Genomic DNA, 12,247 nt, shown 5'->3' with positions numbered 1-12,247 from the left:
GCTAACTTGATTTGTTGTTTACGTGGCGGCAGTATGCTTTTATTTTGAAGGCACAGTCAATTAATTTGTGACAGCTTGTCTTTTCTAGTTAAAACTAATATTTGTTGCGGGTTTTTTCTTTTTTTTTGCAAAAACAAAAATGACAATGGCATGCAAAAGGTACAGAGTAAGTGAAGAGTTCATTTGCAAAAACATATAAGAGCCATTCTTAAAATGAATCAACAAACACCTGTTTGATTGATACTCCATGGAGTACAAACACACAGAGACACACACACACACACACACACAGAGAGAGAGAGAGAGAGAGAGAGAGAGACATAAACAACAAGTGCATTTATTATCCTTTTTTGCAAATGAAATCTTCAAGTATGATGAGACATCGCTTGCATTATGTAGAAACAGTATTTCACAACATTATTAAAGTCCAGAGACATTTTAAAATGATTTTTTTTTAAATAGAGTGGAGGGGGAAAAGATATAAAAAGCCACAATGTATTCAATGTATTCCATAAAATGAGAGTCAGCTCAGTAAAACATGGTTTCTCTGTTTGGGGTTTTTTGGTCATATGCCTCAGGAGAAGTGTCCTTCACATGATCACCCTGTCACATAGAGTCTATGGTCACATGCTGGATGAAAGTTAAATTTGTGACATGATCACATGTGGTTGCAGTTGGTTTTCCTTATTAATGATTAAATATTCCATGATGAATAAAACTCCAGTCCCTGCATTGAGTATACATGGAATTCAGTTCAAGCTTACTTTGCTTTTTGGCATTTCTTATCAGTAGATTTATCACTATAATATCACTACATTGCCGTCATAGTTACAACTTTGCTGAGATATTTGCACGTATCCTTCAAATTTGCAAGGTCATAGATTTGATCCAGCAGCTTGTCCTTGAGGAGAACCTGCTACCTGTTCATTAATGTATTCCTTGCTCATATGCTGACCAGATCTACAAAACAAAACAAAACAGGTGTTTTGTCAATTTTACACATTTTTCATACATTCCATGGTCTTAAATGAAAATATCTTGCTGAAAAAATTATAAGTCTATAATTGGCATGTGTCTTGGTGCAAATGAAATAAACAAGAGCTGTCTAGTCTAGTCTGGCATTTAATCTGGTATCACACTATGTTCTTGCAGCTGTACCCCTTGGACCTGAACCTGGACTTGTTGGCCAGCTAACATTCCAGCCCATACCTGGACTGCTGCTGTTTCACCAGGTTGATGAACTCCAGATTCAGTTTATTTACATCTGCTTGCCTGCCAACTTTTTTATCAGCAGAGCCTGCATCTCAGGTTCAAGGCTGTGTTATTGCAACAACATAGATTGTTTTTACAGCGTTTTGTGGTCAATCATGCTTGAAGGAGTGATCTGCAGGAGAATCTTTCTACAAATCAGATGCTAACCTTCTTCTAAGCAGTTAGCGTTGACAGTGTAAACAGGATGGAAGTAGGACAGTGACGTCAGAGAATGCTTCTCCCTCTGGCCTAAATATTGCAGACGAGGGTGAGGTTTATGTGTAAACCACCTAACTGCTAAGGCTGCACTTGCACGTTCCTTCAATATTTCACACTCTGATGGCCCCCATACTGCTCTGGGTAAAAGTTTATTTATTTATCAGACCAGTAAAATTAACCTATGAGCATTCATCTGCAGTGCACTGGAAAACACATGACACAGAGGGATGGCGTGACTTTGGTTGGATGCATGCTTGAAATTGAAAGGAATTATGAGCACAAATGAGTGGGAAGACTCAGGATTGGGGTTCAAATTCTACATGTAAATACAACAACATTGCACCTCTTTTCTGTGGCTTGTTTAAAAGAATTCTGGGAAATGTAGAAAAGATTGAACTGTATAGAGAAATACCAGAGCCTCAACACAACACCCTCAAAAAGTGTGTATACACTAAACCACCTTTTAAAAGACAGGCTTTGGTGCTTGTTGAAACATATTTTATTCCAGTGATAATCACCTGTTTTTATTCACTTTTAACTCCTTTGTTTTTCACAAAGGAATTTAAGGAAATCAACCTAAAATTATGGGTTTTCTGCCTAAATTAAAAATCCCATGGTGAGACAATAAAATTAATGGAACTGCCATTTGAGCACAACTTAGTCGTCGTAGTACTAATTTATTATTTACTTTTGCTGCATATAATTTGTTAGTGCTTTATTATCTGTCCAACAATAATACATAGATGCCAATTTTTAAAAGTGCAATGCAGACTTTGACTGACTAATTGACAGGTTTTAGTTAAAATTGAGATTTTAGCTACATTTTTCATGTGAGAAAAATCCAGAGCATGTCAAATAAATGCAGTATACTGTGTATTTGAAATGTTTATGTGAACACTTGATCAAAAATATTCTCGACAGCTTACATATGCTCGCAGATGTTGCACGGGAACACAAGAGCCACTGTACAAGATTCTCAGTCACTGTATGACAAAATGAGTCAAGAATTGGCTGCAGCCAGGATGCTGCAATATCAAAGGCTTGGCTGTGTAGTGCTCCTTGTGGGTGGTGCTGAAGTGCTGATGGGCCAACGGAAACTTGATGTGGCCCTATTTGATTAACAGAGAGAGACATACAATATCTAATTATGATATAATATTATGCTGAGTAAAAATGTACAAAGAGAAAGAGAGTCTAAACACATGAGGGGACACATCAGGTCCATTTACTCAGGAGTATCAGCTGTCAAACCAGCAACCTTCTGTCTATTAAAACTGCTGCTGATGTTACTACTCTTACTGCTACCAGCGCTATTACTACTACTGGTACAACTGGTGCTATCACTGTCACTGCTACTAATTATTGCTAACACTATGACAACCACTGCTACTACTACTGTTACTATTACAACTATTTTTAGTAGAATTTAACCGACTTTTAAATTGAATTTTATGATCTCTCACCCTCTGCTGTGACAGACAAGGTGTCTGTTTGCGGGTCTTCATAGGCAGGAAGTCAGTCCCGGTGGTGCTGAGGTTCACTCCATGTTCTGCTAAACAGGTTAAACATATTTAATATCTAAATGTACCTCTCATTACACAAACAAACTCAACTAATCCATCACCTGGTCCTCTCAGTATGTGGCTCGGCAGCTGGGTGGCTGGTTTGGCCCGCTCTCCGTCCCTTTTGCTGTAGTCTTCTGTGGTCGTGGTTGTGTAGTACAAGCCTGACAGACGGGGTGGGCTGAACTGTACATGGCTTTTGGTTATCAGGTCATTCCCGGGTACATGCACTGAAAGCTCTGTGTTGTTCAGCTACAAGTATGAACTTAGTCAGCAGGATCAAATTTGACACAGTAAAATCACTGCACAAAATTTTAACAAAACAAACTCTATCAAAATCAACTCTAAAGTCCCTAAAAACATTTTTACAAAGAAAGCATAAATGAACCTAAAGTGCAAATTGATGGTTTTACTCTACATTAAGCATCAGTAATATTATCAAGACCTAATAAATTCACTGAAGAGAGTGAAGACAGTGAAGAAAGCTGACTTTTACCATAGTTAGTGTTCTTTGATAAAAATGCCATATTTTAACATTTTGGGAGCAATTTTTGTAAAATTCTGGCAAAAGTTTTTTATGGCCAGGAATATCTGAATTTATCTCCCTTAAATTAAATAGTGCCAGTGAGGAGGGAGCTCACATATCTCACATTAGAGAAGGAGTTTCTGTTGGTGGTGACCGACATCCTCTCTTTGTTGCGCCCCATATCAGTGTCGCCCTTGGGTACAGAGCTGAAATTTCGGTTCCTCCTTGTCAGCACAACTGGGTCCTCTGGGAAATAAACCACACAGACTCATCCAGACTGGATGAATTAATGAAGCAGTGTTTTATCTGTAGCCCAATTCTGTGTCATTGTAGTCTGGTTGGTTTATAATGAATATTAAAGACTTGGTTGTAAAATTGTGAAAATGTAAGAGAACTTTATGTTCTTTAGGGGTTTTTCCCCCTAACCATTAGTGGCATTGGGAATGAGAGCACAGCAAACATACAAGGCATTTAAGCTGTGGGTGACAATTAAAATTAAACAATTAAACAACAATTAAACCCCTAAAAAACTGCAGCTGCTTTGTTCATTTATGCCTCAGGCTAATTTTAACTGCAGTGAAGAATTCAGAATGAGACATTCAAGAATGAGATCTGGCTTGTTATTATGTAAAGATGAAAACTCAGGGAAAGAAAACCTGTCTAGACATAAAAGCAGAAAACACTCACCCAGCTTGTGGTAACAAAAGGTTTCTCTGGCCGTGGATGACCATGGGTCATTGGAGAAATTTCCAAGGTTGAGCTTCAAACGCTCTTTCACCACTGGTGGTCTGTATCAAAAAATGCAGTTTCAATAATGCATTTATTATACTTATGTGTGTAGAAATAAACTCAACACTGCATGTGAGCTTTAGACCCCCTACAAGTTTCACACTAGGCAACTATCAGATGTGTGACCAGGACGGGTCACACATCTGATGGCCCTGCAGCCATGGTTTCCTTTACTGTTTGGCTTCTCTGTGTATAGGATGTAAACTGTGTCACATGGTGTTTTTCCAGTGAAGCAGAAAAGCTACAGACCTGCAGACAGCGGGCCGGCTGAATGAGGCAGCATGAGTCGTCTCTCTCTCTCTAATCTTCTCAGGATCACCTATAGACACTGAGGAGTGCTGAACAAAGACACCATAAAAACAGTCACAGTGTTGTGCTGATAACATGGAAAGCTTCATAAAAAGGTCAAGACCCTTGTTGCTCTTGTGTCAACTTAAAGCTGATGGTGCTGGTACTCTTAGTCATAGTGTGTCTTCTTGTTAGCATGCACACTACAGAGCATGAAGCAGCTCAGTCTGCACTCTAGCTTAACCTGAGTCTAGTCTGTCTGTGAAGTAAAAAAAAAAAAGGCTGCTGTGTAGCTAAAAATGGTTAAGAACCGTCATAGTATTTCCACTTTTTAAACAGATTAACAGATCAGTTTAGGGTTGATCTCAAATCTACTCATGTGTCATGACTTAACCAATATTAATATGGGATGTAGAACAATGAGAAAATAAAAAAGTATATTTTGGGGCCAGAAGTATAGTTCTACAGGGTGTAACAATCAAAGTTTAGACTACAGCTTCTCAGCAATATAAAAAAAATATGTTAATATCAATGGTAGAAGTATAAGTCAGATCTTTTACATCAGCAAAAGTAGTAATGTAACAGTGTAAAAATACTTCATTTAAAGTCCTGCATTCAAAATTTTACTCAGATTAGATTATTATTATGGATGCAGAAACATGTAAAAAGTTGTTTTTTTTAATTTTGTGGCTATGTGCCGAGAAAGTGGTCTCTGCATACCTGTGTTTGCTTTTAATGTTGTAGATCTAGGTTGAGCTACTTCATCTTATTCTATACACTACTGGGTGGTTGGATTTATGAAAACTAATTATATTTTATGCTGATCATATGTTTTGAAAGTAAAATCTTAATCTTCAAAGAAACTAGGACAGTGGTTGTGGAGTAAAAAGTACAATATTTCCCTTTGAAGTGTAGTGGAGTGGAAGTATAAAGTGAGAGAAAATGTGAAAATTTGTGAGATTTGTGAGAACAGTTTCCTTTTTGAGTCTGTAGGTTTTCATTCCAGCCATGTAATATTAAATTGGAATAAAATCATGATGGCTCAAGACCAAAAACTGCTGCTGTTGCTGCTGCTGCTGCTGCTGCTGCTCCTGCTGTTGCTGCTGTTACCTTCTCCACAGGTTGAGCAGGTCTGCTCCAGGCTCCCTGGAAGGTGTTGTTGTACTGGGAGACAAAACTGCGATGACGCCCGTCCCCTTTTATTGTGGGAAAGCCCTCCGCTACAGAGAAAAACATACTTTCTCATTTAGAAAAATGTAAATTCTACTTTCTGCAGGATTCAGAGATGAACCCTCACACAGATTTCCTCTGTTATTCATTACAAGGCTATGATGTTGTTCACTGTGTTTGACATTTTTTAGAATGTTTATCCAAAACTTGAGAGTTAATTCCTGACTAAATTTGATGAATGTTCATATCAGTCTGATATGGTTTAGCACTGATCCCATAATCCAATCTGGATTTATAGTATTAATCAGAAAATGCAAAAAAAGAATCTGAATAAAATTCAAGAATTCTGTCACTAACCTAGATGTTTGACCGTGGCTTTTATAAGAGGAGAGCCATGTTGTGGGGGGAAGGAGGCTTTTTGGATGCTTTCTGGAAGCTTTTCCACTTGCTGGATCTTCTTGATGGCCAGTGATGGTCGGATGGAGGTGGGAGGGGGCTGGAAGGGCTGGGGACGGAATTTCTGGGACGTGGTGGTGAGGTAGTCAATTTCACCAGGGTCTGTTTGCATCTTGAAGTTGGTGCAAAACCTGGTCCGGCACGGTGCACGGGCGATCTGTGGCAATGGGTGACGCTGGTATGACGCCTTCACCTCTGTCAGGTACTCCTTGTTGTGCCTCAAGTCCTTGTGGTCCACCTCGGCTGGGATGGGCTCACTAACAGGATCTACCTTCTTGGAAAAAACAGGCTGGAAGTCCTCCTGGAAACTGGTTGAGAATGGTTTTGGATTGTGCCTGTCCAGAGCAGGGATGTGGACAGGACGGGCTGGAATCAGTGTTTCCACCATTGCCGTCATGTTGGAAACCATCAGTGTCCTGCTCACATTGACTGTAACTCTGTGGTTAAGCTACAGTAGCCTTCTTCACCTGCTTCCTCTGAAGCAGGTGAAAAATGCTACAAATGCCTCACCATGGAAACCTCTGTGCTGTGGAACATGATGATGTTGACACTGTTGCTGCTCCTGCAGAGAAACAAATGCATGACATGGTGTCCTATTACCAGGCCGAATGCATTGCCGAATGCATTGAGTGGACACAAAACTATTCAGTTGTAACATTCTACAACAAGAAAACCTACAAACAGCAGCACCCACTGAAACAAGCAAAAGAAAATCAAATTTTTCTTGAGTTTCAGTTGCTTATTGAGGATGTTGCATTGCAAAACTGCACAGCAGAATATATTATATTCTGCCTTTTTCCGGTATTAGAAAAAGGCAGAAATGGCATCTACTAACCCTTAACAACCTATTAAATGTTTGGAATGGATGTACTTTGCTCATTCAAGAGTCTTATGCATAATTAAGCATTACCTTGGATAAAATTACAAGATCATCTTGCAAAGTAATTGTTTGATTCTGTCTCCATTTGAGTCCACATTAAAGTATCAGCAATAGCAATCTAATTATATCAAAAGCGGTGTCAGTTAAAAAATGTGCACACATTTATTAATTATGTATTGTTGTTGTTGTTGTTGTTGTTTTCACTCTTGGTGTGTTGGCCAGTCTCCCAGGGGGGTGGGTGGGATGCAGATGTTGGTATAATGTATATCATGCAAATGTTTTAAAACCCAATAAAAAAAAACATTTGAATATAAAATGTGCACACATAACAGCACATCTGAAGAAAGGCCGTCTTTGGTTCTTGGTCTTAAAATGCATGTTATGCATTTATAGAATATAAAATACGTACAACTGGATTTAATATCTCACTGTATTTGCTTGCACATATTGCACATATTACATATTGCACAAATTCACACAGTAAGCTGTTGTGTTCATCCATGTTCACCATGATGTGGCTCAGAATCACTTCCATCATTGTAACAGCAGGTGTCAGTCAAACTACATTTTGTAACAATAACCATATCTATCACTAACAGTCTTTGAAAAATGACAAAAGAACTTCAACTAGCAAATCACCAGATGTGGTCAAAACTCAAAATGTGATTCATCGTCACTCTTTCTATAATATATAAACATTCAGTAAACAATATCAGCACATACAAATCAAATTCAAATGACACTAATACACATGAAGAACAAAATGAAAATATGAAAAGACAATTATATAAAAATAAAAAACAGGAGTACACATATACACATATATGAACATATTCAGTCAGAGGTTTCAGGGGAAAAGGTTCCATAATGTTTCAATTTAGCTACTTTTTTGTTGTTTAATAAATTTTGATTTAAGTAGACAATGCAGTTCTAGGAGAAAAGGTGAGATCTTAGGTAGTGATTTAGAAAATGTCTGTTTGTGAATAAAAAAAACTTTGCATATAAAATAATGACATTTATCAAATATTCAAGAGCGCCATCATCTGGATTATCATAGTAATGTCTTTAAGATTAAAAGAGTAGACAGAGTTAGCAGCTTCCAAAAAAGTGAGATTCTAGATCTGCCCTAGACCTGAGAAATTGTTTCTCTATTATGTTTACAAAAGGCACAAGAAATATCGATGTCTGTAAAGCAAAAAGCAAAAAGACAGTTAGCAGGGTATATTCAATGTAAAATTTTGAAATTGACTTCCTTGGCCTTGTTTGAAATACAGTACTTGTGAGGTAAGAGCCAAACCCTTCTCCAATTTATGTTCTCAATCTGAGACCTCAAGAAAAACTTATAGATACAGTTTTATTCTTTGTTTGAAAAGTTTGGTGAATATGCTTATCATTACACTTTATATCTGTTTGTTCAGTTCCATCCACACCAGTAAAGGCTGTGTTATATTACTCCTACCATAACTTAAGTGGCTGCACTTAAATTGAATTAATCCATTTGGAATAGCACAAGTTAAAGTATTAACTTCTCAGAAAGGAATTGGAAAATTGTATATAGACTCAAACCGTTCATAGGACAGCATAATACCAAATTCATCAAAAAGATTGAGTATATGATTTATATCTCTTTGGAATCATTTAGGAAAGAATAAGGATTTTTTTTCTGACAAGCAACAATAATAAAAATAAATTAATAATAATAATAATAATACATTGTATTTATAGAGCGTTTTTCAGGAACCTCAATGATACTTTACATAAGTTAAAACGATCATAGAAAACAGCACACTAAAAACATATGACATACAACATTAATCACGTGTGCTGTTGTGTGTATGTATTTTGTATTATGGGTCCCGTGTGTTTTTTTTTTGCTTTGTACTGTTTGTTATTGTTCTGTTATATGTTTTAATTGTGACTTGCAGCTATAAGCTAACTCTGGTACAGTACATCAGATGGGAACGTTTATGTTCAACACTGTACATGGTCCCAATAAATAAATAAGATAATAACATTAAAAGCAGTTATGCCGTATATATGTATTTATGTCGCAGGGCAAACTTTTAGCCCCATGGAAACCCAGCAGAGGGAAGTGACGTATTGCAGCGTCAGCCTCTTCCGCTCTCTTTTCGTTGAGGCTCAGCTAGCGGCCGGGTGCGTACACGTTTCGTCCACTACCTATTTATCCTTAAAATTGAATACCGAGGTATTAATTGTGATTAAAACAATATATTGTCCGTTGTAATATGGTAGTATCTCTATACCGAGTGCCGAAAGGTTATTTCTGAGGGTGGAAATAAAGATAATTGTGATTGAGTTCCACGCTAACGATACGCATGTGGTGAGGCCCTGCATCGACACCACTTTGCGCCGAGCATTAGCTAACAACTTTACTGACTTCCAGCCGGCACACGGTCAATATAACAGTTCAGAAAGGATTGAGATACCATCTTTTATCTGTTTCTGTTGGATCTAGTTTGATATGTGTGTCATTTACGTCAATGTGTTATGAAAGATGCCATCAGTTACCGTGTGGTTAGCAAGCTAGCTGCACGGCTAAACTCAGCGCTAACGTCAGTGTTCTCTCCAACAGCCTGCAAACATGCAGATCTTCGTGAAGACGTTGACGGGGAAGACCATCACCCTCGAGGTTGAGCCCAGCGACACTATCGAAAATGTCAAAGCTAAGATCCAGGACAAGGAAGGTGAGCCATCGTGTAAAACTCTTTAAGTGGTAGGAGTCTTGACAGTCCGTTGGCAACTTCAACTTGTGCTGCTATGACGAAGAAAAATCGGCTTTGTAAGCCATACTTTACCTCCATTAACTGTTTGACCAACTGTAGTAGAAGGATGGGCATTAAAATTTTAGATATTTTGCTTAAGGGCCACTCCACTTAATTTAATGGGAGACTGGGGTCTTGGCTCTTAAGTTGGTGGTTATCATCAGATCATAGTTTAATGTAATGTGACATTACGGTTTCTGTCATTTGTAAGTACATGCAAGTGTGTAAGTAGGTAGGCATTTAGAATAATTGATAATAGCCATAAAGAGTGATGTTTGACATGTCTGTAGTAGCTTTGCTTTTTTCCAGTTGTATATCAACAGAAGTTATTGTTCATCCTCAAAATGTAAGTGCAAGTTGGTAAAAAGATGTTGTTGTGTTTGCAGGAATTCCCCCTGATCAGCAGCGTCTGATCTTCGCTGGCAAACAGCTGGAGGATGGACGCACCCTGTCCGACTACAACATCCAGAAAGGTAACGGATATCAAGCTTGAGTCCAGAGGTGTTGTATGATTAATAGCCTGACTTAGTGAAACATATCTATATGAAAAAAGACTTAACAACATCTGAAATTATTAAGAGTTAAGTTCAGGGATCTCAGAAAAACTTACAAAGATGATGATGATATCAAATGTAAAGTGCATTTTCAGTACTTGCGCAGGTAGTGAAAGCTGTCTGTTGCTTTGTATGTTGACTGAGCTTGAGATTGACATCAAGGTGTCTTAACTTCCCACCAGAGTCCACTCTGCATCTGGTTCTGCGTCTGCGTGGTGGCATCATCGAGCCTTCCCTCAGACAGCTGGCCCAGAAGTACAACTGCGACAAGATGATCTGCCGCAAGTAAGTCCTGGAAATAATCAGTCTGTTTTTTATTTTATGGTACCGTTCTTGTTGAGAGGGCTAAGTTGGAGATTATACTGCAACACTTTTCAAAATGGGAACACAGGCAGTGAAGTTTGATTAGCCAGGGTTTTAGTAAAGTATGTATTTAATCTCAAAAGACTGGGCTACACAAACTAAAACTAGACAAATTGGCAGTTATTGTAATTTTTTGCTTGATGTTACGGTTCATAACAGACAAACATTGACAGACAGTAGCAGTGTGCAGATATAGGCTTCCAGTTTTTCCTGCATCATTTCCTGCCAGTGTTTCACTAAAATCTAGTGGTAATCTGAAATGTTATTGCAGACTCTCTTATATCTGATTTGTTGTTGTGACCTATATTTTTTCCATTTTCAGGATTTTAAGGTTGGTTGCTTTTTCCATTAAGTTCATGTCTGACCTCTTGTTTTTCAGGTGCTATGCCCGCCTGCACCCACGTGCTGTCAACTGCCGCAAGAAGAAGTGTGGACACACCAACAACCTTCGCCCCAAGAAGAAGCTGAAGTAGACATTTTGGCTGAATCGGCTCTTCATGCCATTTTGTGTTAAAATAAATGTAAGAAAACTCTGCTCTGTGTCTGATGTGAATGATTCAGAGGAACACATACACAGCAAGAGGAAATAGAGGATCTTTGGCCTAATTTGAATTCATAGGTTTGCATTACACAGTTGTGAGGTTGTTCAGGGCACTTTAATAATAAGAGACAGTAAACTGACTAACAAGATGAAATTGGTGCAATAAACTTGAGTTACTGTTTGCCAAATGTTCCTAGATGAGGATTAAATACAAGTATGAGAAGAGTTTGTTAAATAGTTTGTGTCAGAGGCCTGTTCTAAAAAAAAAATCTGTTCACTGAATTATCTCAGTAAACGTGCCTCCTGGAACAGGCCCTGAGACCAGTAGGTGCTCTTGTGCCAGTTGGATGTGGTTTGTACTTCATTTTGATTTGGCACAACAGCTCACACTGCTTGTGCTGGTCTAAATCAATTGCACAGTGCAGCACATTAACAAAATACCACATAGTCTCAAGAGTGTCATTAACAATATAGACTAAAACATACCTCATATGGCTTGTAGGACTGAATCCAAATAGAAAAGATACTGATACTGTCTATCAACACTAAAAGCTGTGAAAATATTAATTTAACAGTATTTATACTACCTGCCGTCTTATACGCCACCTGCACTGCTTTTAAACAGGTTGTCCTACTTTTGCCACTACATGGCAAGTAGCAGACAAATTGAGCACCATCACTGTCTTCTAGAAATTTACAGCAAGATTTGTCAGATTGACAATCAATATTTTCATTAGCGGCTCACATGTTGAATGTAAAAATCTTTAAATTCAGTCAAAACTAAACAGCCAAGGAAAAATACTAAATTGTGACACTTTCAGACAAAAACTGTAGGAACGTTGAATAAGAAAACACAACAATGAGC

At 38.1% G+C, this 12,247-nt stretch overlaps 2 protein-coding genes across 4 annotated transcripts; one reads left to right on the top strand and one right to left on the bottom strand.

Moving 5' to 3' along the window:
- Positions 1-2,342: 2,342 nt before the first annotated feature.
- LOC121900730 lies at positions 2,343-6,771 on the bottom strand. 2 transcript variants are annotated; one of them, XM_042417249.1, is made up of 8 exons: positions 6,163-6,771; positions 5,746-5,855; positions 4,597-4,685; positions 4,246-4,346; positions 3,683-3,804; positions 3,095-3,284; positions 2,934-3,022; positions 2,343-2,579 (listed from the first exon to the last, which is right to left on the bottom strand). In XM_042417249.1, exons 1-8 carry the CDS (start codon positions 6,668-6,670, stop codon positions 2,451-2,453), a joined length of 1,338 nt encoding a protein of 445 aa, XP_042273183.1. In that variant the 5' UTR covers positions 6,671-6,771; the 3' UTR covers positions 2,343-2,450. The 2 variants fall into 2 exon arrangements, with proteins under 2 accessions (XP_042273183.1, XP_042273184.1); XM_042417250.1 differs by having other exon boundaries at positions 2,934-3,019; positions 6,163-6,769.
- A 2,421-nt stretch (positions 6,772-9,192) lies between these two features.
- Positions 9,193-11,376, top strand: LOC121900133 (ubiquitin-60S ribosomal protein L40). Of its 2 annotated transcripts, none has more exons than XM_042416150.1 (5): positions 9,193-9,295; positions 9,735-9,846; positions 10,311-10,397; positions 10,661-10,763; positions 11,221-11,376. In XM_042416150.1, exons 2-5 carry the CDS (start codon positions 9,744-9,746, stop codon positions 11,312-11,314), a joined length of 387 nt encoding a protein of 128 aa, XP_042272084.1. In that variant the 5' UTR covers positions 9,193-9,295; positions 9,735-9,743; the 3' UTR covers positions 11,315-11,376. The 2 variants fall into 2 exon arrangements, with proteins under 2 accessions (XP_042272084.1, XP_042272083.1); XM_042416149.1 differs by having other exon boundaries at positions 9,268-9,347.
- Positions 11,377-12,247: the final 871 nt, after the last annotated feature.

The sequence above is a fragment of the Thunnus maccoyii genome, chromosome 7, assembly GCF_910596095.1.
Source record: "Thunnus maccoyii chromosome 7, fThuMac1.1, whole genome shotgun sequence".
Lineage (NCBI taxonomy): Eukaryota > Metazoa > Chordata > Actinopteri > Scombriformes > Scombridae > Thunnus > Thunnus maccoyii.
The sequence above is the reverse complement of the archived record's forward strand: the minus strand, read 5'-3'. Positions and strand labels throughout refer to the sequence as shown.

Coding starts and splice junctions, on each gene's coding strand:
- LOC121900133 (XM_042416150.1), top strand. CDS start 9,744: ATGCAGATCTTCGTGAAGACGTTGACGGGGAAGACCATCACCCTCGAG. Junction 9,847..10,310: donor TAAGATCCAGGACAAGGAAG/GTGAGCCATCGT, acceptor TTGTGTTTGCAG/GAATTCCCCCTGATCAGCAG. Junction 10,398..10,660: donor CGACTACAACATCCAGAAAG/GTAACGGATATC, acceptor ACTTCCCACCAG/AGTCCACTCTGCATCTGGTT.
- LOC121900730 (XM_042417249.1), bottom strand. CDS start 6,670: ATGGTTTCCAACATGACGGCAATGGTGGAAACACTGATTCCAGCCCGT. Junction 4,686..5,745: donor CTGCTCAACCTGTGGAGAAG/GTAACAGCAGCA, acceptor GTCTTTGTTCAG/CACTCCTCAGTGTCTATAGG. Junction 3,285..3,682: donor ACAGAAACTCCTTCTCTAAT/GTGAGATATGTG, acceptor TCATACTTGTAG/CTGAACAACACAGAGCTTTC.